At 46.6% G+C, this 27,805-nt stretch overlaps 1 protein-coding gene across 3 annotated transcripts in view; it reads left to right on the top strand.

The window, feature by feature from the left end:
• Positions 1-13,505: 13,505 nt before the first annotated feature.
• Positions 13,506-27,805, top strand: part of EPHA10 (EPH receptor A10) — a 38,505-nt gene continuing 24,205 nt past the window's right edge. For all 3 annotated transcript variants that reach the window (XM_059377316.1, XM_059377317.1, XM_059377315.1), the window contains exons 1-5: positions 13,506-13,693; positions 15,624-15,688; positions 16,416-17,094; positions 23,509-23,664; positions 24,237-24,587. In XM_059377316.1, the coding sequence (XP_059233299.1) occupies positions 13,588-13,693; positions 15,624-15,688; positions 16,416-17,094; positions 23,509-23,664; positions 24,237-24,587 (1,357 nt within the window). In that variant the 5' untranslated portion in view covers positions 13,506-13,587. The remainder of the gene's footprint in view (positions 13,694-15,623; positions 15,689-16,415; positions 17,095-23,508; positions 23,665-24,236; positions 24,588-27,805) is intronic.

Here is a 27,805-nt window from a genome sequence, read left to right as displayed (position 1 = left end):
TGGGTGGCTCAGTGGGTTAAGCTACTGCCTTCGGCTCAGGTCATGATCTCAGGATCCTGGGATCGAGTCCCACATCGGGCTCTCTGCTCGGCAGGGAGCCTGCTTCCCTCTCTCTCTCTCTCTCTCTCTCTCTCTGCCAGCCTCTCTACCTACCTGTGATCTCTGTCAAATAAATAAATAAAATCTTTTAAAAAAATTAAAACTAATCAAAACTCACACAAACACTTACAAACCATTTGTGACACCAGAGAAATGTAAACAAAGGTAAAGACACAGTATAAATCATAACTGCATAAAATTAACTGTATGCATGCTGTACCACCCCAATAATTTTGTAGCTGCCTCCTGTCGCAGTGAGCTCAAGTGTTTCAAGTATCTCCTTAAAACAGTATGTGATCGTAGAATAAACTCGTGCTTGCCCAAGGAGAAAGAGGGGTGGGGATGGGTAAAATGTGTAAAGGGGAGTGGGAGACAGAAGCTTCCAGGTATGCAACGAATAAGTCAAAGGGATGAAAGATACAGTATAGGGAATTAGAGTCAATAGTATTGTATTAACATTGTATGGTGATGGGTAGTAGCTACCATTGTGGTGAGCACAGCATCACTATAGAGTTGTGGAACTGCTATGTTGTACACCTGAAACATATGTAACATTGTGTGTCAACTCTACTTCAAGTTTTAAAAAGCAACATGTGATTGATGCTAATCATCTTGGAGTAAGAAATTGGTCTCTCCGGTGGATTGGGTATTGCAGTAGAAAGTGATCTCTGATGGTTTTTGTGTATTTCTTCTATTTAGGGCAATACTGTAAACTTTGAATATCACCAGGGGACCAGCCACTAGTGATGCTGGGAGAGCTCCCCAGAAGAAAAGTCATGACATTACAAGAAAAAAGTTGAATTGTTTGATATGTACCGTAGATTGAGGTCTGCCGCTATGGTTGCCCTCCATTTCAAGATAAATGAATCCACTGTAAATACTATTGTTAAAAAAAAAAAAAAAAAGGAAAGGGAATTTGTGGAACAGTCACTGTAGCTGTGCCAGCAAGCCCCCAAACCTTGCATTTCTTGCGAAGTAGCTTTTCATCTCATATTGAAAAATGCAGCTTTTATGTGAGTGCAGGATTGCTATAAGAAAGTTGTACCTGTAGAGTCTAATATGATTTGAAAAAAGTGAAGTCATTAAATGACAACTTGAAGCAAAAGAAAGATAAAGGATCTTAAGTTGCAGAATTTAATGCCAGCAAAGGATGGTTTGATAATTTTAGGAAGAGGTTTGGCTTTAAAAATGTCAAGATAAAAGGAGAAGCAGCGTCTGCCAACCAAGAGGCAGCAGACAGGTTCCCAGATGCCATTAGGAAAACCATTGAGAAGAAACGGTATCTGTCTGAACAGGTTTTTAATGTAGACGAAAGCGCCCTATTCTGGGGGGTGGGGAAATCCACGAAGGACATTTATTAGTAAGAAAAGAAGCAAGCGCCAGGACTTGAGGCAGAAAGGGATAGGTCAACTCTACTGTTTTGTGCAAATGCAGTTAGGTTTGTGATCAGGACTGCCTTCCTATATAAAGCTGCTAACCCCTGAGCCTTGAAGGAAAAAGATAAACTGTGGTTGCTAGTCTTTTGATTGTACAGTAAGAAGGCATGGGCAATGAGAACACTTTTTCTGGATTGGTTTCATTGATGTATTGTCGGGAAGTGTCTTGCCAGTAGGACTGCCTTTTGAAGTTCTTTTGATATTGGACAATGCCCTGGCCACCCCAAATCCTTTGCGTTCAATGCCAAAGGCATCTAAGGGGTGTACTTGCCCCCAAACACAACATCTTGAATTCAGCGTCTACATCAGGAGTCATAAGGACCTTTAAAGCTCATTACACATGGTACCCTACAGAAAGAATTGTTAGTGCTGTGGAAGAGAACCCCAAGGAAGAGGATGTCATGAAAGTCTGGAAGGGGTTACACCACTACAGGTGCCATCCCTGTTATTGAAAAACTGTGAAAGCCATCAAACACGAAACAATAAATTCCTGGGGGAGAAAACTGTGTCCAGATGTTTTATATAACTTCACAAGATTTACAAGAGAGCCAGTCAAGGAAATCATGAAAAAGATTGTGAACATGGCACGGGAGCCTGGGTGGCTCAGTAGGTTAAGCATCTGCCTTTGACTCAGGTCAGGATCCCGGGGTCCACGGATCGAGCCCTGCATCAGGCTCCCTGCTCAGCAGGAAGTCTGCTTCTCCCTCTCTCCTCTCCCCCTGCTTGTGCTCTCTCTCAGTCTCTCTTTCAAGTAAATAAATAAAATCTTTAAAAAATATATATTGTGAATATGACAAAAAAGGTGATGTGCGAAGGATTTAAACATATGGATCTTGGAGAAATTCAAGACACCACACCAGAAGAACTAACAGAAGATGACTTGATCCGGATCAATACTTCCAAACCAGGTCCAGACAATGGGGAAGACATAGAAGAAGCAGTACCAAAGACAACAGACAGTAGACAACCTGGCAGAAGGGCTCAATTATCCAAGACAGCTTTTGACTTCTTTCATGACATGGATTCTTCTATAATCCCAGCACTGGAACCAAAGCGAATGGTGGAAGAAGGATTAGTGCCCTTCAGAAACATTTTTAGAGACATAAAAAGGCAAAAAAGGGCTAGACAGAAATTACTATGTATTTCCACAAAGTTGCATGGAGTACACCCATCTCTCCTGCATGCCATTCCACTTCCTCCACCTCTTCCACTTCTGCCGCCTCTGAGAAGCAAGACCAAGCCCTCCTCCTCTCCTGCCTACTCAACATGAAGGCCATGAGGATGAAGAGCTTTATGATGACTCACTTCCACTTCATAAATAACAAATAACCACCATGCTATATAGTTAATAAGCTGATCTGTTGTGTGCGTGTGTGTGTCTTTGTGTGAATAACTATTAACTATAAGACAGGAGAGTCTTTTCTCTCCCCTTATCATAGACGTTTTTGGAATGGAGTCATATGCTTGATTTTTGTGTCATTGTCACCATCATCACCTAAGTATCTGTTACATAGAATTCTGCGTGCAAGATTTGTGTGGAAGTGGATAGCCTATCCTTATAGAGTCGTATGACCAGTGATGTTTAATATACAATTAATAACGTGTTCATTTTCCTCATTGTTTTATAACTTTGCTTTCAAAGAATTACATTATTGTACTTCTAATAATATTGTATTTCTGCTCTTATAACTGGAAAAACTGAGTATCAGCTTATCATAGGTATGTGGGTTTTAAAAAAATGTAACAGTGTGTCTAATACTGTCTTATAAATATGACCCTGATACCGTATGCCATAAAAATTTTATAATGATGTATTCATTAGTGTACAGACTAGGCTACCATGAAGCAATCATATTGATTACACTAGACTACCATAAAACAATCATATTGCTGCTTCTTCATTATCAATGCATGAATCATTATACCCGTAAATAAATCTGAATGTCTTTTTCACATTATCTTTTCATGTCTAATGTTAGTAAAACATATCACATCTACAGTGTTTATGTCATATAATAGGATATGGCTGCAGATACTGACAGACGATTCATCTTGTAAACAGACAACATAAACTTACAGTATCAATAAATACAGTACAGTTCTATAAATGTATTTTTTCTTTCTTATGATTTTCTTAATAACATTTCTTTCCTCTAGCTTCTTGTATTGAAAAAATACAGTATATAATACATATAACATACAAAATATGTGTTAATCAACAGTTTGTGTTAGGCCTCTGGGTGGTGCAGTTGGTTAAGTATCTGACTCTTGGTTTTGACTCAGGTCCTGATCTCAGGGTAGTGGGTTCAAGCCCTACAATGGGCTCCACGCTCAATGAGGAGTCAGCTTGGGACTCTTTCTCTCTTTCCCTCTGCCCCTCCTTCCTCTCTAAAATAAATAAATAAATCTTTAAAAAATACAGTTTGTGTTATTGGTAAGGCTTCTGGTCAATAGGAGGCTCTTAAGTTTCTGGTCAAAAGTTATACACAGATTTTCAGTGGTACAGGGGATGGCATCCCTTATGCCAGTATGTTCAAGGGGTGACTGTATTTTCCTCTAAGGAGCTGGGGAATTCCTGTAACAAATAGTGTGCCCACCAAATATTCCTTGTGTTCCCCTACATTTCCCATTCTCTTTGAAATAGGAACAGAACCATGTGAATGGGCCCAGCCAATGATCTTTGAGCAGAAATGACTTGTGTTACTTCTGAGCTGAGAGAGTTAAGAATTCTGAGTGTCTTGGGCCACCTGGGTGGTTTAGTCAGTTAAGCGTCTGCCTTCAGCTCAGGTCATGATTCCAGGGTCCTGGGATTGAGCCCTGCATCGCGCAGCCTGCCCAGCAAGAAGCCTGCTTCTCACTCTCCCACTCCTCCTACTTGTGCTCTGTGTCAAATATATAAATAAAACATTTTTAAAGATTTTTAAAAATGTATTTGACAGAGAGAGATCACAAGTATGCAGAGGCAGGCAGAGAGAGGTGGCGGCGTTGGGGGGAGGGGCGGGGGAGCAGGCCCCCCGCTGAGCAGAAAGCCCAATGTGGGCCTTGATCCCAGGACCTGAGATCATGACCTGAGCTGATGACAGAAGTTTTAACCCACTGAGCCACCCAGGCACCCTAAATAAAACATTAAAAAAAAAATAAAAGAATTTTGTGGGGCGTCTGGGTGGCTCAGTGGGTTAAAGCCTTTGCATTTGGCTCAGGTCATGATCCCAGGGTCTTGGGATTGAGCCCCGAATTGGGCTCTCTGGTCAGCGAGGAGCCTGCTTCCCTTCCTCTCTCTCTCTGTCTGCCTCACGACCTACTTGTGCTCTCTCTCTGTCAAATAAAAAAATAAATAATCTTAAAAAAAACAAAATTTGTGTGTCTTATACACCTTCCTCTTCCCCCATCACATGTCCTGATTTTACAGGGTCAACATGTTAAAGTTTCTGTCAGTTTCTTCCCCCTGAGGACTGGGAATGAAACAGAATCCCCACTAAGATACACTGAATATGTAATGAAAGCTAAAAATAAATTTGTTGAATTAGGTCATCGGAATTTGGGGGGATTTATCTGTTGCAGCAGCAAGCAGCTAATTACACCAAGCGATTTTCTTTCTTCCTTCCTTCCTTTCTTTCTTTCTTTCTTTTTACTATTTATCTTTATCTTTATTTTATTTTTTAATTTAAATTTTAGGTAGTTAACATACAGTGCAATATTGTTTTCTGGAGTAGAATTCAGTGATTCATTACTTACATACAACACCCAGTGTTCCCCACAATAAGTGCCCTCCTTAATCCCCAACACCCATCTAGCCCATCCCTCACCCACCTTCCTCCATCAACCATCAGTTTGTTCTTTATCATTAAGAGCTGCTTACGGTTTGTTTCTCTCTCTCCTTTTCCTCTCCCCTGCCTTCCAGTAAGTTCATCTGTTTTCTTTCTTAAAGTCCACATATGAGTGATAACATACATTATTTGTCTTTCTCTGACTGACTTATTTAGCTTAAATAATACACTCAACCTCTAACCACATTGTTGCAAAGGGCAAGATTTCATTCTTTTTGATGGCCGAGTAATATTCCATTGTAGATATACAGCATCTTCTTTATCCATTCATCAGTTGATGGACATTTGGGCTATTGTTGATAATGCCGAGTGATACTCTTGTGCTATGTTCATATCACTGGGTACACCTTTTCTACCATGTTCATTCTTTTGCCCTAATTCTCTTTTCTTGGATTCCCAAGAATCAGTTTTATACTGCAGATGTGGAGTGTGGTGTGATGTGCTTTCATATACTTTAAGGCTATGTTACTAGGTGTAAACAAATTTATAATTGTTATATCTTCCTAGTTTATTGACATTTTGTTCATTACATAGCATCTAATAATGCTTTTTGCCTTAAAGTCTAATTTGTATATTAGTTTTGCTTCACTGATTGTCTTTTAGTTACCATTTGTATAATACATCTTTTCTTTAAAATATCCAAATCCTTATATGTAAGAGGTTTTTAAATATTTGTTTGTTTTTGAGTTTTGTTTGTTTGTTTTAGAGTTTATTTAGAGAGGTGGTTGTGTAGGGGCAGAGGGAGAGGGAGAGAGAGAGACTCTTAAACAGGCTCCATGCCCCACATGGAGCTCAACACGGGACTCGATCTCATGATCTTTAGATCATGACCAAAGCCAAAATCAAGAGTCCAATGCCCAACCAACTCAGCCACCCAGGAACCCCTATATATACAATTTTTTAAATAGCAGTATAGAGTTGCTTCCTAAAAAACAATTTGACAATTTTTGTTTTTTATAGGGGTATTTACTTCACTTACATTTAATAGCAATTTATATGTTTGAGTTTCAAGATATTACAGTATTTGTTTTCTTTTTCTCCCACATGTTCTATGTTCCTTTTTCCTCTCATCTTTTAAACCTCTCATCTTTTTTAGGTGGCTCAGTTGGTTAAGTGTCTGCCTTTGGCTCAGGTCATGATCCCAAGGTCTTGGGATTGAGCCCCGAATCCCATCCAGCTCCTTGCTTGGCAGGGACCCTGTTTCTCCCTCTTCCTCTGTTTGCTGTTCCCCCTGCTTGAGCTTTCTCTCTCTCTCTCAAATAAATAAATAAAGTCTTTTAAAAAAACTTTTTTGGATTGGTTTTATTATTCCATTATTTTCCTACAGTAGCTTGTTAGTGATATATATATTTATTATTTTTCCATGTTTACCACGGTGATTATAGCATGCATTCTTGACTTGTTAAAGTTTAATTTAAATTAATTCTTAAACCATTTCCTGAACAATGCAAGGATCTTAAAATGCTTTAACTCTATTCACCTGTTTGCCCAGTGTGTACTATTTCTGTGGTGTGGTTCAATTTTACATATGCTTAAAACTCTGCAAGACATTCTTGCTTTATACAGTCATTGCTCATTTACTTTTACCCATATATTTATCTTTTTTTGTTGCTCTTTGTTTCTTCCTGCAGAATCATGCTTCCTTTTGGTGTATTTTCATTCTGCTTGAAAATGTCCCCTTAGTATTTCTTTTAGTGTAGCTCTATGGAGGAATTTTTTTTCCTCAGGTTTTGATTGTTTGAAAACATACATCTTTCTTTCATTTTTGAAGGATATTTTCACTGGGTATAGAATTTTAGATTAACCATATTTTCTTTCAGCACTTTAAAGATACTACTCCATCATTTTCTTGATTTTATTATTTATGCTGGGGAGTCAGTTGTTAGTCTTAATATTCTTCCTTTGAAGGTAATGTGTATTTTTTTCTCACTCAAGCTACTTTTAGGTTTTATTTTCTTTGTCTTTGTTTTTTTTTTTTTTTTTTTTAGCAGTTTTATTATGAGGTGTTTAGGTGTTATTTTCTTTGCATTAATCCTGCTTGGGACTGATGACACTTCTTGCATATATGTCTTGATGTCTTTCATCAGTTTTAGAAATTTTTCAATTATCATCTCTTCAGATATTGGTTCTTTCCCATTCTCTCTTCTGTCTTTCTAATTCCATATATTTAAGCTTATTCAGCATGTCCCGTACGTCTCCTAGTCTCTTATCTATAATTTTCTATTATTTTCTTTCTCTATGCACTTCACTATGGATATTTTATACTGACCGATCTTCTAGTTCATTAACTCTAGAATTAGTTCTGTCTAATATTACGTTAGATCCACCTATTGGGTGACATACAGTTACTGTATTTTTTTAGTTCTAGGATCTTAACTGCATTCCTTTTTAGAATAACAAATTTGGCGATTAGCTGATATTCTACCACAATCCCAAGCTAATCATTGCTCTTGTATGCAGATCAACCTCATTCAGTTACTCTAATAAAATAGAGTAAATAAAACTAATAAAATATCATTTTTGTTTAAGCCAGTTTTGGTTAGATTTCCAACTACATACAACTGAAAATCTTAAAAAAAAAAAGATATTCTTTCTTTATTTATTTGACAGGGAGAGAGAGAGATCACAAGCAGGCAGAGAGGCAGGCAGAGAGAGAGGAGGAAGCAGGCTCCCCGCTGAGCAGAAAGCCCGATGGAGGGCTTGATCCCAGGACCCTGGGATCATGACCTGAGCTGAAGGCAGAGGCTTTATCCCACTGAGCCACCGAGGCGCCCCACAACTGAAAAATCTTACCAAAGTATGGAGATCTCTCTCTTCACCATGTCAAGATGGCTGCTGCAACATCAGGTGTCAGATGCAGACATGACATACGGAAAAGTGAGTTGTTGCCTGTTATGCAATTAAGAAAAAAAGATTTCTTATTTATTTTTTTGAGAGAGAGAGAGGGTGTGAGAGAGGGGAGAGTCAGAGGGAGAAGCAGACTCCCCAAGGAGCAGGGGCCCGATATGGGGCCAGGACTCCTGGGTCATGACCCCAGTCAAAGGCAGTCACTTAACCAATTGAACCTCCCAGGTGCCCCTATGCAATTCTTTTTATTAGGAGAGAAAACCTTTTCTAGAATCCCTAATTCAGAAGGCCAGGGTTATATCACATACCCATGCCTATGATAACTCTGACAAATGGAATGGGATGACAACGATTAGCCAATAACAATCTTTATTTATCGAACTTAGAAAGAGGCTCATCTTCTCTGAGCAAAGGACTATGAACATCCAAACAAAATTGGGGTTTCTCAGCAATGAAAAAGATGAAAGGGAAAAGATATTGGGTAATCAACAGTGTTTACCTCACTAATGACTATATTCATTTTCTGTAAAATTGTGTGTGTGTGTGTGTGTGTGTGTGCTTATAGAAAGGATCAGGAAGGGTATATATCAATCTGTTAACAGGTTTAAAATTTGAAATGGGATTATGTGAGGGTGGTATATCTTTACTTTTGGATATCTTTATGGATATCTTTAGTTTTTACTTATAAAATTTCTTAAAACAACTTCATTTTTATAAAGCCCAATTTTTTAAAAGATTTTCTTTCTTTCTTTATTTGACAGAAAGAGAGATAACAAGTAGGCAGAGAGGCAGAGAGAGAGGAGGAAGCAGGATCCCCGCTGAGCAGAGAGCCTGATGCATGCCTCAATCCCAAGACCCCAGGATCATGACCTGAGCAGAAGGCAGAGGCTTAACCCACTGAGCTACCCAGGCACCCTTACTTATAAAATTTTTATGAGTTTATTCAGGTCATTTAAATTTAAAAGGGCTGTTTCGATCTTAAAATGGGCTCATCAGAAATGAAATTAAGATTTTAAAATAAGCCAGAGAAACGTATGTTGACAGATCCCATTCCAAGCCCTGGCCCTTAGTACAGTCACTGAGGTGCCCCTTGCAGGTTTATCCCTACTGGGAATTTGGAGGCACAAGGCTACCAGAGCCTGATGCCATCAAATATTTAAACCATCCAACTGCCTCCCCTTAAACTCTCAAAGCAGCCTTCACATCATAAACTGGCTTCCTGTGCAAATTTTTTCCTACAAGGGAAGAATTTGCTGGACATGGCAATGTAAGAATTCTGACTCTCTTGCAGTTCCATTTCTTATTGCGTATTAATTCATTGGGTCTTTGGCTCAGATAGCAGGATCAGAGCTGAGTTAGTTACGATCTACTTTCCAACCCTCCAACACATAGGTTCTTTCTTAATGCTGTTAAAGTCAAGTTTACGATCCTGGACCATGATTAATTCACCAAGGTAAGTGTCACCTCTGAGGCCACTTGGCAGCTGGCCAGCCAGCCTTCCCTCATGACACTCCTGTCTCCTCAAGCACATTGCTTTCAGGCTCTTGTGCTTCCTAACCACATTCATCTCAACAGCCTGTCTCCTTCTTTATCCTTCATTATTTTCCCCTATGACTGTCTCCCTAATTCTACCTCTCTTTCCTCCTATCTCACCACCTAACCTTCCTTTATCCTTTCCTTTTTTCTTTCTGTTTTTCACCTTAATTAACCATGAGATTAAATAATAAAATATACCAGAACTATGTGCCACATGCCACATGCTGGGCCATACAAATAAATTATATTCTGACTTTGCAATAATTCTGAAATTTGTTCATTCTTATTTCACAGAGGAGAAAGTAGAGTATCATAAAGTCTAAATGGTTGTATTTGATAATGAAAGGTTTCTGCTGCTTAATTTTCAAAGTCAATAAATTAAATGTTTTATCTTTCCTTTATCTTAGAAAAATACAATTCAAACATTTGTATATAACCTCCATCTTATTTTTGCCTGTGAGTGTATTGTCCTAGAAAATAATTCACCTTGGGTGAATTATTAAGCTTTTCTCAAGCTTGGAAAAAGGTGATAGAATGGAAGAGGAAAGAGACAAATTAGAAATGTCCCTTTGAGCAGTAGTGAGTAGTGCTCACCAGTGCTCTTTGCTCCCTCTTTGTCTTCTTTGTCGAGGACAGGAATTGACCCTGATTTCTCTGAAGAAATCTTAGTCTTCTCCATGGAGGAGATGACCTTTTCTGTTCAGCCAGGATGGATGTACTTTCTGTATTTGTGCAAAAAGAAGAGATAAAATGTTCAGCCCTTTAATTTGTAACCTCCAGTAGCTTGGAGATGCTGTAAAATTGGATCTGCTCCTTGGAAGATCACTTCAACTATTTGGATGTTGAATGAACCTGCTCAACTCCAGCAGATAGTGAAGTAGAAAAAGAGAGAAGGATTCTTTCTCTACTACCTCATATGGGGTTTGGGAGGAGAGGAAGAGAAAATAGGAGTCTCCAGATGGGTTCCAGGTCCCTCCACTCCTACTCCATGGAGTAAAGCTGCTTGTCTTCTGGAGGCTCACATGGTTGGATCTGGGTTATAGGCTGGAGCAACACACAGCAAGCCCTGGACTGAGGATTGGAGCAGGGCAGCGGACAGGTCCCAGGTCCGGTTAAAATGGAGGGTCCAGACTTTAGTGGGTTTGGTACCATGAACAGAAAATTTGAAAGGCTGAAGCTGGGCACTGTCTCACAGTTCAGCGCTCCGCCAGAACACCCCCCCCCCCGACTCCCAACCTCACTATTCCAGGAAAGGATCTAACTTAGCTCTTGGTGGACTGGACCCCAGCACTTAAAGTTAGTAGTAAAACCATGTCTTAGTTTCCTTCTAAGGCCCTTTTGAATATCTTCACATAGGTGTTTATTCCACTGTCACCTAGTAGAGAGTCTGCCTTGGAGTATCTCTTAAAGTTTTGCTGATTCGCATACATCCTCGTACATTGAGGCTTCTCCATTCTGGTTTTATTATAAATGAATTGCTCAAAGGAAAAAACAAAAGAATTGTTCCAATTCTTCTTTTCCTCTTCTTTCCCCCATTGCTGGGCTCTTGATCTGGCAAATTCCCCAAGGCGCAAGGAGCTTGCATGTATGTGTGGTGGAGGTGGTGGTGGTGGTGGGGCCAGACTCCTGGCAGCCAGAGGTTTGTTGGGGCATTCTATATGGCTTTCCCCCAGATAATTTCCCCCATATGCTTGGCTCCTGGAAGATCCTTTCGAGGCTCACGAGGAGTTTGCATTTTGTATTAGCACATACGGGTCAGAAGCTCCGGTTTGAAGTCCCTGATGCTCGGGTAAGAAGCCATGACTGGTGCCTTAAGACTGCATAGGGGATGGGGCCTTGTTTTGAAGAAAAGGGTGAGGGGTAGTGGAGTGAGGACTCATTTTGAAATGAAAGGAGTCCTGGGTCTCTAAGCAGCTTCTAAAAATACCAACTCCCAACGCTGGGGGGTAGAGGGGGAGGGGAAAACCAATCGTGAGAAGAATGAAGATGGAAAGAGGTGGGGGTGTGAGAGCCTTCTTCAGGTAGATCGATTTCAAAGACCCCGCCTGCATCCAAGAACCTGCTGGACGCCACACCTCCTTCTGCTTCCTCAGCCGGCTTGGGGGCTTGGGTCTCGGTGCGGTTTCCGAGCCCCAGCCTCTCCTGATAACCTTTCTTTCTACCTACAAAGGAGTCCAACGCCTCCCAGCCACTCCTATTGGGGCTGTCCAGCAAATATGTCTGTGAGTGAACAAGTGTTCGTATACACATACTAGACGCGCATGTGTAGGCACACACACACACACACACACACACACACAGAAATGACACACGAAAGCGGCTTGTAAGTGAATAGAATTCCACGATGCCACGTGGAATTAGATGCCACGAATTTTCATAATTCTCTGTGCTCAAGGAGGTATGGACTGTGGCAGAGACAGAGATTCACCCAGATATTTTCAGCACAGAGCATGGCACTCAGGGAGTCTTGGTTGGGAGGGTAGGGAACACACATATACAAAACGCACAGTCAAGCCACGCAGGTCATGGAGACACAGCACTCAATGATTTTCAAGGGTTTTCCAGGTACTTTAGCTTCCAAAAGCAGAGGGGCTGGGTCCCCCAAGAAAAGAGCACTGAAAAGCTACAGGGTGGGTGGAGCTTTGTCTGCTCAAGTTCAGCCCAGATGGTGGCGCTCAATAGCCGCCTCCTTCGTCCTGGAGGGCTTCAGCCCTTCCCACCACCAACGCCTTAAACCCTCAGCTTGCACATAAATGACCTTCACTAGATAGAGGTCGTGTTCCACGTTTTCTTGCAGCTTCTCTAGCGCCGGTTGAACTCTGTGAGGCTTGGTCCGCCTGTCTCGCAGGCGCCTCGGAATCTCGGCCACTGAGCTCTTCACCAGTACCCTGGGATGGGCGGAGAGGGATTGTCAAAGGCGGGGGTGGGGTGGGGGGGGTGGGGGGGAACTCCAGGCTCCGAGCAGACCCGGGAAATGGGTAGTTGTGCAGAGTGCTGCCTGTGTGCTGGCAGCAAGACCAAGAACCCGAGGAACCAAACGTTCATGCAGTATCTACCACCAACCCCATCCAGGCGTCCACATGTTTTCCCAACCTTGGAAGCGCTGCTGGTAGGGTGGGACTCCGTCTCCCACTTTGCTCTCCTTTCTCGAGTAGCTCCCAGGGTCGGGCTTGGCCCCTTCCTGCAGCCGGTGTGTGTGTGTGTGTGTGTGTGTGTGTGTGTGTGTGTGTGTGTAGGGAGGGGAGAGAAGGGGGCGGGACCGAGCCGGGGGACGCCAGGAGCCGCAGACGTAGGAAGAAGCCAAGAAGCCAAGAGCTGGGAGATTGAGGAACTCCCCTGAGCTTGGGGTCAGGACATCAGGCTTCAAAATCCCTTGCAAGTCCTGGGAACAAGGGAGCTTCCAGGCTAGCTTAGAGGCTGCAAGTGTCGCTGCCACCCCGAGGTTCACCCGTCCTTAAGCCACGCCCATATTGTCTACTTCTCGGGAATGAGAGGCTAAGGTTTCGAGCTCTGGGCCATCGCCGCGGGCTCATCTTCCTCCCCAGGAGCCAGGCTAGCGCTCAGCGCTGCCCCACCCCCACGTTTGGAGACTGGCGGGACCCCTTCCTTCCCCCTTCCATTTAGCTGTTCCGCCCCTGGCCTATGAAACTCCACCCCTCTACCTTCTGCTGGGGAGGATTGGTGGACCTCCCGCGGCGGTGCCTGGTGATTGGTCCCCGTGGATGATGGTAACCAGCGAGATCCCGCCCCCAGAAGGCGCTAGGGTCTGGGGGCACTGCTCAGCGGTGCTGGGGCTGGCGCGGCTTGAGCCGCCGCCGCACTGACAGCTCGGTCTGCGGACCATGGAGACCGGCGCCGGCCCATATCCGCTGCGCCTGTTCGTTTGCCTGATGCCGCTCTGTCTGGCGTTGCTTTTGGGACCAGGGAGGCCCGGGACCGCTGAGGAAGGTGAGGAGAGTGGTGGCTGTTCTTGGAGCTTGGGATGCCAGAAGATAAGGGGCTGGAGAACCGGGGTTCTGAGGAAAGGAGTCGTATAGAGAGACTGGAGTCAGTATTGGGATTTGAAGCAAGCGGGCAGCAGGAAGCAAAGAACTAAAGAGACAGAGAAAACGGTAGCTAAGCAATGGGAAAGAGAGGGGTATTGAGGATATCGGGCTAGAGACCTGCGAGGCCAGGGAAGAAAGAACCCAGGAACCGTGGGAGCCAGAAGCGGCGTTTCAGGGGCCGGTGAGACGGACAGGCTGAGCGATTGGAGGTGGGAGGTGTGGGGGCGGGGAGATGAAGAGAGCAGAGGAGACAGGGAGATGTGGAGGTGAGATCGAAGTACGGGACGACGGTATGGAGCCCGAATAGCGAGGCAGGAGGTGGGGCGCTCTGATCGGGAAGGGGTGGCTGGGGTCGAGAGCAACCCGACTTGCTGGCGGGGGAACTGTCCGCAGTGCTGAATTTGGAGCGCTGACTACCCGACGCGGTCCGCGTTGCTGGGCTTGAGATTGCCTGCGGTACCAGAGCCCGCGTCTTGCCTCGGATTCTGGATTTGGGGGAGCTGCACACTGAACTGAATCCAGAGGCGTCATATCCAGGTGCAGAATCCCGAGGAGCTGGAATTTGAAGCGCTGATCAGGGGTTCGGGGAGCCGGATCTCTGAGGCTTTCCACTATGCAATTCCGATATGCTGTCAGTTATACCCAAATCGGGAGAGCTGTCGGCGGTCCTGCTTACAGTCTCCGATGCCTCTGAAGCCAACCCTCTTAGAGACCCTCTCCTTGGAGCCCCGCCCCCTTGTTTAAGCTCCAGCTTTGTAATCTTCCAAGACTTCAGGATAGCCTGGGTTCCTGCCTCTGAGCTGTTGTTGTGCCGTCCAGACCAATGCTTCTTTGGGACTGACACTGATAGCAGAGGAGAGAAGAGATTTTTATTTCTCCTGCTACTGGCAGAGTCTCTCCACTCATTTCCCACAGAGGCTCTGGGAGTCAAACTAAGAAGGTTCAAGCCTCTCCCATCTTTGGTGACTTCAGATCTCAGAAGAGCCCCTGAATATGAAAGAATTCAAGATGTATGCAGAAATCCTTTAATATATTCACCTTCTCCCTCTTCTTGGCACTCTAGTTGTAATTTAGGGAGCCTAGGAAGGCAGGAAGAGGGCTCACTGACACCACCACCTCCATCTTAGAGACAATCTTAAAGTACTTCCATGAACTTTGTGGCAGGCTGAATAATGACTCTCCAAATATGTCCACACCCTAATCCCCAGAACCTGTGAATGTTATTCCAAAAGGCAAAAGACTTGCAGATATGGGTAGGGATTTTGAGATGAAGAGGTTATCCTGGATTATTTGGATAGCCCCGAGGTAATCACAATGGTCCTTAGAAGAGGATGCAGGAGGAGTCAGAGCCAAAGGAGAAGGCAATTTGATCACTAAAGGAGATTAGAGAGATGCAGTTTGAAGATGGAGGAAGGGACCACAAGCCAAAGAATCTAGGGGACTGAAAAATTTTAGTGGAAATGGATTTTCTTCTCTGAACCTACAGAGGGAGCCAGTCCTGCTGACACCCCGACTTTAGACCAGTGAAACTGATTTCCAACCTCCGACCTCCAGAACCGTACAAGAATAAGTTACTGTTATTTGAAGCCACTGAGTCTGTGACAATTTGTTACAGCAGCTACAGGAAACTAATACAGGTTCCTTCCCCAATAGTCATGGCTACATCTTTCTGGATTTGAGCTAACTCACATCCCACCCCTTCATGGGAAGATAAGGAATAGGAAAAATTGGTCTCTGTCCCCTCAGCAAATTTACAGTGAACTCACAAAAGGGTTTCTCCCACCTTCCTGACCTTCTGGTTTTCTGACCTCTCTGTTCTTCCTTCTCCATAGTTATCCTCCTGGATTCCAAAGCCTCCCAGGCTGAGCTGGGCTGGACTGCACTGCCAAGTAATGGGGTAAGTGTAACCTTTCTCTCCCTGTGCCAGGAATCTTCTGGTGGTCTGGGACTCAAATCCTTTGGTCCCTTGTGGTTACAGCAGCACAAAATTCTCCTCAGAGCATGTGGTCTTCAGCAGCACTGGCTTCATGCCAGAGTGGCCTATTAGGAAAGGTTGTTTTTAGTCAGTCCAAGAAGAAAAGAAAAGGAAAAAAATATATAGCAAGGGTTAAACTACCTGTGTGTAGCAACATAAATGTGTCATTTATATGATCCAATGCTGGACAATACCTTGCATGTAGTAGACCCTCTAAGCAGTGTTGATTGATGGATTGACAGAACAAGCAAGACTTAATATCCTAAAAGAGGCTTAGAAACTAGGCGTGGGGGTTGGGAGATATGGCTCTGTGACTGAAGCCTGGTCACTGAATGGGCACCTGGTGGAGAGCCAGGAGACTTCAGGCACCATTCCCCAACTTTGGGGCTAACTCACGTTCATATCCAGTCAAATCACTCTCTCTCACTCTCTGGAGCCTCAGTTTCCCCACATATAAAATTATAGATTGTGCTTCTTGTCTCCAACGTCTCTCCCAGCTCTGCATCTTACAATTTCAGGGGTCGGAGGTGGAGGGAGGGAGAATGAGGGATGATGGGGAAGGGGGTTTTCAGCTTTCGTCACCGCCAGGACTCGACCTCCTGGGGGCGCCTTGGCTCTGAGCTTCCCTCATCTTTGTTCTCCTCCCCAGTGGGAGGAGATCAGCGGCGTGGACGAGCATGACCGTCCCATCCGCACATATCAGGTGTGCAACGTGCTGGAGCCCAACCAGGACAACTGGTTGCAAACTGGCTGGATCAGCCGTGGCCGCGGGCAGCGCATCTTCGTGGAGCTGCAGTTCACGCTGCGCGACTGCAGCAGCATCCCGGGCGCCGCTGGCACCTGCAAGGAGACTTTCAACGTCTACTACCTGGAAACAGAGGCTGACCTGGGTCGCGGGCGTCTCCGAGCAGGTGGCAGCCGGCCCCGCAAGATCGATACAATCGCGGCAGATGAGAGCTTCACGCAGGGCGACCTGGGAGAGCGCAAAATGAAGCTGAACACAGAGGTGCGAGAGATCGGTCCGCTCAGCCGGCGGGGTTTCCACTTGGCCTTTCAGGACGTGGGCGCATGCGTGGCGCTGGTCTCCGTGCGCGTCTACTACAAGCAGTGCCGCGCCACGGTGCGGGGCCTGGCAGCGTTCCCGGCCACCGCGGCCGAGAGCGCCTTCTCCACGCTGGTGGAGGTGACGGGAACGTGCGTGGCGCACTCAGAAGGGGAGCCCGGCAGCCCCCCGCGCATGCACTGTGGCGCTGATGGTGAGTGGCTGGTGCCCGTGGGCCGCTGCAGCTGCAGTGCGGGATTCCAGGAACGTGGTGACATCTGTGAAGGTATTCATCGGACGAGGGGGGTGTGGCGTGGGAATATAGCGCGCAGGTGGCGACAGGGAGAGAGTGTGCGCTGGCTGAAAGAGGCAGGAGGAGGAGTGGAGAAGCTGTGGGCTGTGAAGCCCAGAGTCCTGGTCTTCTGTGGAGCTTTCCAGTGAGTCCAGCCAGGACCATTGAATGAAATTACTAGGAAGTAAATTTGACTCTATATAGGGGGGGCATTAGGGGCGTGCGTTTCAGGCACTATGATCAGCACCTCACAAAGAACGTCTCATTTATTCCCGACAGTAAAGTAAGTCGCTAGTATCCCTGTTTTGTAGATGGGGAAACGGAGGCTCAGAGAATTATTAACACCTCATTTGCGAAGTTAGTAAATGGGGAATCAGGATTTGAATCCAGATTTGCCCAACTGTCAAGTTCCTTCTATTACACCATACTGCCTCCCTTAGGCATAGGGAAGAAGGATACAGCAACCCACGTCTACTGGATGACGCATTGGTTTCTTTATAGAGTGACCTCCCATTCCCTGACCATACGCAAATTGGAGGCTGGCTGTGGGATTCTTGAGCTGGAGAGAGAGAAAGAGGTCAGGAGTTTGCACTAAATAACCCAACTCTCTGAACTATGAGTCACTGTGCCCCCAAGGGAGACCCTGGTCATGTGCAGGTTTGGTTGGGTTCTCAGGTTTGTAGGGCACCAGGACCAGACCTCTCCTTTTCTTGCTGATCTCTGGCTCTGAGGACTAAGGGTAAGGATAGAGTATGGATGCTTGCCCTTAATGTAAAAAGAGCAAGGGATGATTCTTCTAAGCCACATCCTTTTGTGGATGGTAGGACAACAGAAATGAGTCAGGTATAGTTTCAACTCTTCAGCAGCTCTACAGATGAAAATGTAAAAATTGAAAAACCACGACAAGGTATTACGTGATCTAACAGAGGGATTAATACAGTGGTGGGAAGACAGAGGAAGAAATGACTAAAGGTATTCTGTCCTTTTTTCTTTCTTTCTTTCTTTTTTTTTTTTTTTTAAAGATTTTATTTGTTTATTTGACAGACAGAGATCACAAGTAGGCAGAGAGGCAGGCAGAGAGAGAGGACCCAGGACCCAGGACCCTGAGATCATGACCTGAGCCGAAGGCAGCGGCTTAACCCACTGAGCCACCCAGGCGCCCCTATTTTGTCCTTTTTTCAATCGTCCATTCGTTTTGACCTGAGAACTTACCAAATGCATTTAAGAGGGCTTATTTTATTTAGATGTTGTCACCATCTCTTTCCTCAGGGAGAACTTGTGGATTAGTAAGGGACTTGGAGGCTCTCTAATTAGGGTTAGGATCCACTTCTGCTCTCCAGCACCCATTGCAACCTCTATTTCTTTTTTTTTTTTTTTTTTAAGATTTTATTTATTTGACAGAGAGAGAGAAATCACAAGTAGGCAGAGAGGCAGGCAGAGAGAGAGGGGGGGTGGGGGAAGCGGGCTCCCTGAGGAGCAGAGAGCCCGATGTGGGGCTCAATCCCAGGACCCCAGGATCATGACCTGAGCTGAAGGCAGAGGCTTTAACCCACTGAGCCACCCAGGTGCCCCGCAACCTCTATTTCTTGCCTTTTTTTTTTTTTTTAAATTGAAGTGTAGTTGATGGCAACCTCTTTTTCTGCACTAACCCCATGGTACACAGTGATCTACTTATGTGTGTTTCCACCACTGGACTAGAAAATGACCTCAGGCAATGACTGAATCAGTCTTGCCAGCCTCAGGGTCCATAACAGGATATGGCAGGTGTCCAGTAAAGGAGTATTGGGTGAAGGAGTGGTTACCATAGAGTGTGACACATATGAACAGAGTTGAGGAAGCCTAGAGAAGGGAGAGGCCAATTCTAAGTGTGGAAAAGGCCTTTTTTCCAGGCAGCTAAAAGCATTCTCAGTTAAGAGATTGTCTGCAGAAACATGGAGGCAGGAAAGAATGTAGCATGATTGGGGCTAGGAGCAAAGGGCCTTTGGGGGTATAAGGGGTGTTGGGGCTGGAGGGGGGCAAGAATAGATCATGAAGGGCCTTGAACGTTAGAATACAGAACTTAGATTTTATGCTGTAGACTGATGCGGAGGATATAAAGCAGGAATCTGACATGTTCAGATTTATATTTTCAAAAGATCACTTGAGTTGCAATTACAAAGAAATGATTGGGGGAAGGAAGGATTAAAGACTAGAAAAAGATGGCACAGTAGTCCAGGAGAAAGAGCACAAGGTCTGAACTGAGGCAGAGATCACTGAGACATGAGGATGGGTGGGAAAATGAGCCGCATCCACAACCCCTGGTGACCACGTCATGAGGGAGGAGAGAAGAGTTCTTTTTGATCTGTATGCTTCTAGAGGACTGAGTGGACAGAGGATCATTCACTGGGGTAGAGAACACGGGACACTGACGGACCCTGAATTTATGATGTCTGTGGTGCGTTCAAGGGGAGGTAGCTAGAAAGTGAGTCTGGACCTCAGCAACAGAAATATAGGTACCACTAGAAGCCGTGGGTGTGGCTGGGACTGACCAAGATGAGGTAGGAAGCAGGAGGGCCAGTGATGGAGTCTCACACAACAGCAGTACGTAAGGGGGCGTAGAAGAATTGAAACCCATAAAAAAGGACGTTGAGGGAGAATCAGACGTTGGAGGAGATCCAGGAAAGTGTGATCTCATGGCAGCCCCGGGCACGTGGAGGGGTCCAGGAAGGAACAGCTTATAGTGTGGGTGAGCACTCAGGTAAGGCGAGCTTTGGACAGTGTCTGCTTGGTGGCCCAGGCAAGAGCAATGGAGAGAGAGAGAGAGAGTAATGGAGAGACAGATAGACAGACAGACCGGGCTCAGTAGGTTGGGGGATGGAGGAAGATGTGGAGTGAGAGTCAGGGAATGTGCAAAACTCCTGGAAGGCTGGATTTGAAAGGCGAGGAGAGGGGGTGGTATCTTAAAGAGGAAACCGGATTGAGAGAAGATTTTGGCTGTAGATAGGAGCCTTGTTTATCTGCTAAGGAAGGAGCGGGTGGGGGGGGAGGTACCAAGTGGGGTGTGGTGGGAGCAGCCTGCCCCAGGGGGATGTATTTTATTACTGACATGGTTTAGAATTGCTGATGCTAGCTGCTAATAAAGATCAGGCTATGTTTTAGTCAGCTTTATTGTTTTTAAAAAATATATATTTCTCTTTATTTATTTGAGAGAGAGAATGTACTCACGGGGAAGGGGGGACGGGGAAGAGGGAAAAGCAGAATCCCGCTGAGCAGGGAGCCCAATGCAGGGCTTGATCCCAGGACCCTGGAATCATGACCTGAGCTGCGGGCAGACGCTTAACCGGCTGAGCCACGCAGGCACCCCAGATTTATTGTTTTTTAATACCCTAGAAATAATACCCTCACTGTCTGCACCCGAAATGGACCACTCTTACTGCAGCACTCCCTTGTTCTGTCCGTGGGAAGAATAGGTAGAGAAGGAGTGATGTAAGAATTAGGAGCCATAAGACTGATGGGATATAGTCTGGGAGGCGGAGAAGGGGCAGGACCCAGAGTGGAGGAGGAGGCTGGAGGCCTTCAAAGGGAGGTGGCCCATCCCTTCATGTAGGCCTGGAAGGAAGGGGGAGAAGGAAGGTGGGTGTAGATGGAAGTTTGTGAGTTGGATGGCCAGACCTTGAGGGAATTACCAGCTGACAGTCTCTCTTCTCCCTGTGAGGTGGGAGCAGGGCATCTGGGCCAGTGGGCAGTAGGATCCTGGTCTGTTTTACGTAGTCTATCTCCAGGGCCTCTCTCCAGAGCACCTGGCTCATAGTAGGTGCTTAAAAAAAAAAAAAATCATCCGATGAATAGATCAGGGTCTGGAGGAGAGGGTTTGGATACACATTGAGGGCAATTGTGCAATCATACACACACACACACACACACACTCAGAAACCCAGTCCCACTTCTGACTTAAGCTGAGACTAGACAAAAGTCACTTAAAATGGCATCGGCTCTGCCTTGAGGAACAGACAACTGCGGAGAATGCCGGGGAGTGCTTCACAAGGGAGGTATTATTATTTTCAGCTGGGGTCTGGAGAAACATAAGAGTTTACCAGGAGAGAAGGTTGGGGCACCTGGGTGGCTCAGGTCCTGATCCCAGGGTCTTGGGATGGAGGCCATGTTGGGCTCCCTGCTCAGCAGGAAGCCTGTTTCTCCCTCTCCCACTTCCCCCTGCTTGTGTTCCCTCTCTTGCTGTGTCTCTCTCTGTCAACTAAATAAATAAAATCTTTTAAAAAAGGATAAAAATAATGTAAAAATTTGTAAAAAGAAAAAAGAAAGGAGAGAAGGAGTATAAAACCTTATAGGACAAGAGTCAGAAGTGTGAAAAGAAGAGTTGAGTGTGGCATGGGTGGGGTGGTTGGCACTGGGGAGTTGACCCAAGCAGACAGGCTCTCTAAGTCTCCACAGGGCACATGGCTGCCCTTTGATGGGGTGGCATGAGGGGTATTCCAGACAGAGGAGCCAATTTGGACTCAACATAAGGAAGCCCTTTCTTACTGCCAGTACCATTCAGCAGGGGTACAGAAGGAGGTGGGCTCTCCATTTCTAATCAAAGATTAGCTAAGAAAGCTGCTGGAGGACCTGGTCAGGGGAGTGGAGCTAGGTGATCTCTGACACTTGATTCTGATCTTGAGGAAGAGAGGGAGGGGCCAGCAGTCTGGAAGCTTTGTGAGCTGGCCCCTCAAAGCGAACCTCCTCTATGCAGAGCCTGTCAAAGTAGAGATAACCACTGCTGTCTCTGCTGTGATACACGTCTCCGGGACCCCAAGTGTCCACCAACACACAGAGAAAAGGAGCCTCTGGTCCTTTTTTCCGACCGCTGTGAGACCCTGCAAACAGATCCCCGCTCTGACTTCACAGCGGAGGCTGGCAAGCCGTGGTTATTACCCCCACCTGGCTGATGGTTTCTTGAGGCCAGAGAGGCACAGGGAGTGGCAGAGCCAGCACGGGGACCCAGGCCACCTGAGTCCCAGCGGGGGCTGCTACCACCCGCCAGACCAAGATGTTAGTGAGTCCATGCTCTGTTCTGAAGGCAGATAGTTCCAAAGCCCCTGGGGCTTCAGAGATCCTGCCCAAAGCTCTGCTGCCCAAGCAAGACTGAGCCTCCAAGCCTAAAGGCTTCCAGATCATGGAGACCCTCAGCCCACTCCCCTCTTCCTCACACAGCCCGAACATTCTTCCTGAGGGCTCCTGTGCATCCCTTCTACTGTACCATGTCTTCTTGGGGCTTCTTGGGGCCAGCCTTCCAGAACCAGCTGAACTAGAAAGAAGGCCAGGTGGGTGGGGGCAGAGATCAAGGTGAGAACCACTGGGACTCCCAGAGGAGGGCCCCAGAGCCACTGCCTCCCTCCCGCCTGGCCCAGCTGGTGAGCAAAGTTTTCAAGTGGGCGTTAAGCAATTTCCACTTCAGGCCTGTGATAGAGGAACAGTAATTACTACCACGGTTGTGAGCGTGTTGTCTTTGCTGGGCTAAGCGGCTTACACTTCATCTCAGCTAATCCCCCACCAACCTTTTTGAGGTGGGTTGTCTACACAAGGCTCAGAGAGGTCAAGAGATCTGCCCGAGGCCACCAGCAACTAAGGGGTAAAAGCCCAGCTGCAAACCCAGGTTGTCCAGATACAAAAAAGCCTGTGCTCTCAACAGCCTGTGTCCTGGATGAGGCCAGAGAAGCAGAGAAGTGAGAGAAGCAAAGTCACTGAGGAGGGTGTCAAGACTAGAACCGGGGAAACTTCATCCTCCTCCCTCTACTCCCCTCCATCTGTCTGGCTCCATTTCTAAACTGCAACCAAGGGTGTCAGTTGAGGATCTGTGATGATGAACCCAAATGGTAGTGGTGGGATGTTGGGCTCCGACAACAGTGTGAGTGCGGCTGCGCGCACATTACGAGAAGCCTGTGGGTGTCTGTCCCTGGGGAGCTGTGACACACCCCTCGGAGGCACCTGTCTTCTGGCTTCACATCAAGACTGGAAGAGTCTGGCTTATTTTCTTTCCCTAGTGGGCATTAGGGTAGGATGGTGTCTGCTTGGGTTGGAATCCCACCATTCACCAGCCATGGGACATTGGCCAAGCTACTGAACCTCTCTGAGCCTTAATTTCCTCATTTAAAAAATGAGGATTAAAATACATGCCTCACAGGCTGTTGTGAGGATTCGGTGAACTACTGAAAGTAAAATAGTGTTGAGCACACAGTAAGCACTTCTTAAGGGTCAGGTAGTACTGGGCGGTTGGGTCCAGAGCTGCTACCCCTTGGGGCAGTGCTGGAAGAGCGGAGACCTCCTTTCTCCGCACAGTTCCAGGACCTAAACTCACCCTAATGGGGCAGGCAGGACAGTGGGGGAGGGAGGAGCTGTGGAGGAGATCCCTCCTCACGTGGCTTTGCCCCGCAGCCTGTCCCCCAGGGTTTTACAAGTTGTCCTCGCGCCGGCTGCTCTGCTCCCCGTGCCCAGAGCACAGCCGGGCCCTGGAAAACGCCTCCACCTTCTGCGTGTGCCAGGACAGCTATGCGCGCTCGCCCACCGACCCGCCCTCGGCCTCCTGCACCCGTGAGTGCCCCCCTCCAAAGCGTTCGGGGGGGGGGGGGGGGGGGGGGGCGGATCAGGAAAGGCCTGGTGGAGCGGATGCCGAGGGCAAGGGGCTGGCACTGGAGAGCGTGAGGAGCCTGGGGACCAGCGACCCAGACGGCGGGGTGGCGGGAGGGGACCCTAGGATGGGGATGGGGCCGGGGCCTGGGATTGGAAGAACCAGGACGAGGGTCCCGGAGACGGAGGTCAGGCTTCTTGGCTGGTCCTGGAGTGGACTGCCCCTCGTGCCCGTCCCCCACCCCGCCCCCGCCGTCACCTCACCGTGCGCCCCAGCCAGGAGGGGACCTCCCGCCCCGCACACTCTGTTCCGTCGTGCATCCTCATCCCCTTCCCCTCACTACCCTCCGCGCGCTGGCCCCCACGCGCCCCTTCCCTGCCCCTCCCGCCTCACTGGCCCCACACCACCCCGTCCCTCCTCCGCACTCCCCCGAACCTGCGTCTCCTCCTGCCCTTCCCCCTTCACAACCCCCCGCCCCGCCTCCCCCCGCTCGCCCCGCTGACTGCTCCCCCTGCCCCCCCTCCCGTCCCCTCAGGGCCGCCGTCGGCGCCGCGGGACCTGCAGTACAGCCTGAGCCGCTCGCCGCTGGCGCTGAGGCTGCGCTGGCTGCCGCCGGCCGACTCGGGCGGCCGCTCGGACGTCACGTACTCGCTGCTGTGCCTGCGCTGCGGCCGCGAGGGCCCGGGGGGCGCGTGCGAGCCGTGCGGGCCGCGGGTGGCCTTCGTGCCGCGCCAGGCCGGGCTGCGGGAGCGCGCCGCCACGCTGCTCCACCTGCGGCCCGGGGCGCGCTACACCGTGCGCGTGGCGGCGCTCAACGGCGTGTCGGGCCCGGCTGCCGCCGCGGGAGCCACCTACGCGCAGGTCACCGTGTCCACGGGGCCCGGGGGTAAGGCCGCCCGCCCACCCCGCAGGCTCCCCGCACCGGCCGCCCTCGCCCTCCGGGTTTAGAACGCGCGCCCCGCGTCTGTCCAGGAGGCGAGGCCCACGGCCAACCTCCCGGACCGCGGGGACCCCCGCTGACTGCCGGCCCTTCCCGGAGACCCCGGCGGGGGTGGGGAAGGGAAGGGACTGAGAACGCGGTAACTCGAGCGGTGGCGGGCGCCTCGGGGGAGGGTGTGAGAGAACCCGCGGGCGCCCCGGCTCCCGACCCGACCCCGCAGAGAGCCCGGCACCACGCCCCCCTCGCAGCCGCCCTGCCTCTCCTCTCCCAGGGCACGCGGGCTGACAGCCCGGCAATCGTTTGCCCGCCCTTTTCAAACATTTCAGCGGGAAAAGCAGAATCGTCCCTCCTCTTGTTCTGTCTCAGCAAAAGGGGTTCTGTCGTGTGTCCCCCAGCCTCCATCCCTGCCGCATCGGTCACCCTCTTCCCTGGTCTTCGCAGAGAGCAAGGAGGCACAGCAGGGTCAGACTCTAGGGACGCCAGAAGTCCCTGGCCAACCCGTAGCAGTCACGTTTCTGAGTCTGGGATAGAGATGAGGAAAGAAAGACCTACACTCGTTTCGTGCTACACCTTCCCCTTTACTGAAACTGACTTTTCATTTGTCTTTAATCCCAGCTGGGCTACAACACCTTCAAGTAATCCTTCAAGTATCCTTTGCAAGAAAGATAAGTGAGTGGTAGGGTTTCGGGGTCTTTTCCTGTCTGAGACCCGACTGGTTTGTACTTCCCTGTCTTCTCTGGTAGCTGTGTTGCAGAAAGGTCTGAGGCCAGGATAACTTTTATCCTTGTGTAAGTAGCTTGGGTGTGTGCATTTGCAGAATTCTGCCACCTACTAGTGAAAATAAAATTTAATCACTATTGATCTCTTTTCATTGAGTTTGGCTGGTACCTAGCAAAACTTTTGATCTGCACACAGTTTTTTATTCCTAGAAAAGAACTTTTTTTCCCCGGTGATTGCTTTGACTAGAATTTCTGATAGCTCCAGTATCTCTCTAAGAATCTCTCTAAGCCTTAGGTTGTACATCTATTTTCTGATTCTTAAATCTTGTCACACCCTTTATCATTTTTAGCTCTTAATCCATTTTCTCTGCCTTTTGGGAGAGATTTCCAATGTGTCTGGTTTTCTGGAGTAACAGTTTTGTTCTTTTTTTTTTTTTTTTAACTATCTCTACTGTGACTTAACATTTGCTATTGCATTTACATTAAAAAACATTCAATATAGGAAAAGAAAAAAGCACCCATAATCCTGTTACCGAGAGCTATACAACTATTAATATCTTGGAGTATATCCTTCCACATTTTTTCCCTATCTCTATATCCATATCTAGAACCATCTACTATAAAATCCCTTTCGTATAATATATGTGATATGAGATTTTTATCTGGTGTTTCATATTAGCAATCCTGTTTTTGATATAGATGGATTTAAAAATTCTGTTGAGGAGATGCTGTTTCCATTTTACTAATAAAAATACTAAGCTTCCACTGATTGAGTGCTGCTCTGTGTTTGGCATTGACCCTGTGCAGTATGATTTTCTACACTCATTCATTTAAATGGAATGATAATCATCTTTCAAACAATGAAACTGAGGCCTGAGAGCCTCAGTGAATTGTCCAAGTGAATTGTCCAAAGTCACCCAGCTAGGAAGTGGAAATCCTGTGCTTTAGCTCCTTGGCCATATAATGCTTTCACTTTTTACTGAACTTAAAAAAAAAAAAATCAGGAATGGATGCTAATTTTATAAAATGCTTCTTAAGCATCTTTCAAGATGACCTCATGTTTTTTTCTCCTTTGACCTATTGGCATGATGAATTCTATTCATGGATTTTTCAATGTGAGCTCTTTTTGCATTCCCAGATTATACCCTACTGGATATGAGTGTATTATTCTTTTAATATTTTGCTGAATTAATTTGCTTATATTTTACTATTTTTTTCACATACATTTACAAGAGAGATTAGTGCTTTTTTAAAAAAATCGTATTCTTTGTCAAGTCTTGCTGGCTTTGGAAAAGGCATCAGGAAAAATTTCTTCTTTTTGTCTGTTCTGCAACAGTTTAAATACCATAATTATCATTTTTTGAAGGTGTGCAAAACCACTTTCAGGGCCCTGCACCTTCTCTGGGGAAAGCTGGATGATATTCTCAACCCTTTCCATACTTTCTGAATCAGTTTTGTTAATTTGTATTCGTGTAGCAAATATTTTGATGACCTTTTTCTTATTCAGTAACTTATAAATGTACATTTTAAAACTTTCCTCAGGGGCACCTGGTTGGCTCAGTCGTTAAGTGTCTGCCTTCAGCTAGGTCATGGTCCCAGGGTCTTGGAATCAAACCCCACACCAGGCTCCCTGCTCTGGCGGGAAGCCTGCTTCTCCCTCTCCCACTCCCTCTGCTTGTGTTCCCTCTCTCCTGTGTCTCTCTGTCAAATAAATAAATAAAATCTTTTTAAAAAAGAAAAAAAGAACTTTCCTCAGTATCTGTAGCTAACTTTTCTTCTTTCTTTATGTTATATGTTTGATATTTCCTTTTCATTAATTATCCTTGCTAGAAGTTTATTTTACAGGTTATGATAAAGAATCAGGTCTTGAATTTATCAATTTCAGTGTTCTGTATTTTTGACACTTATTTTTTGGTTTTACCTTTATTGATACCGTCTTCTTATTTCCCTGAAGTCTTTTTCTAGGTGAGTTTAGTGCTTAGTTTTGTTTTCATATTTTAAGCCTATGAATTTTCCTCTGAGTATAACTTTGGTCACATCCATATGTTTTTATACCTAATATAACACATCCTTAGTATGATCATTTTGGGGGGGATATATCCACATACCCTTAAATTTCACCTACATTTTAAAATGTACAATTCAAAAAATTAAAAAAAAATAAAGTGTACAATTCAGTGCCTTTTCATATATTCACATAGTTATGCAACCCACACTATTTAATTCCAGCACATTCTCATCACCCCCAAGAGAAATCTTTTTTTTTTTTTTTAAAGATTTTATTTATTTATTTGTAAGAGAGAGAGAGAGTGAGAGCAAGCACAGGCAGACAGAGTGGAAGGCAGAGTCAGAGGGAAGAAGCAGGCTCCCCGCGGAGCAAGGAGCCCGATGTGGGACTCGATCCCAGGACGCTGGGATCATGACCTGAGCCGAAGGCAGCTGCTC

Source organism: Mustela nigripes, chromosome 14, assembly GCF_022355385.1.
Source record: "Mustela nigripes isolate SB6536 chromosome 14, MUSNIG.SB6536, whole genome shotgun sequence".
In the NCBI taxonomy this organism is placed as follows: domain Eukaryota; kingdom Metazoa; phylum Chordata; class Mammalia; order Carnivora; family Mustelidae; genus Mustela; species Mustela nigripes.
This window is presented reverse-complemented; position numbering and strand designations above follow the sequence as displayed.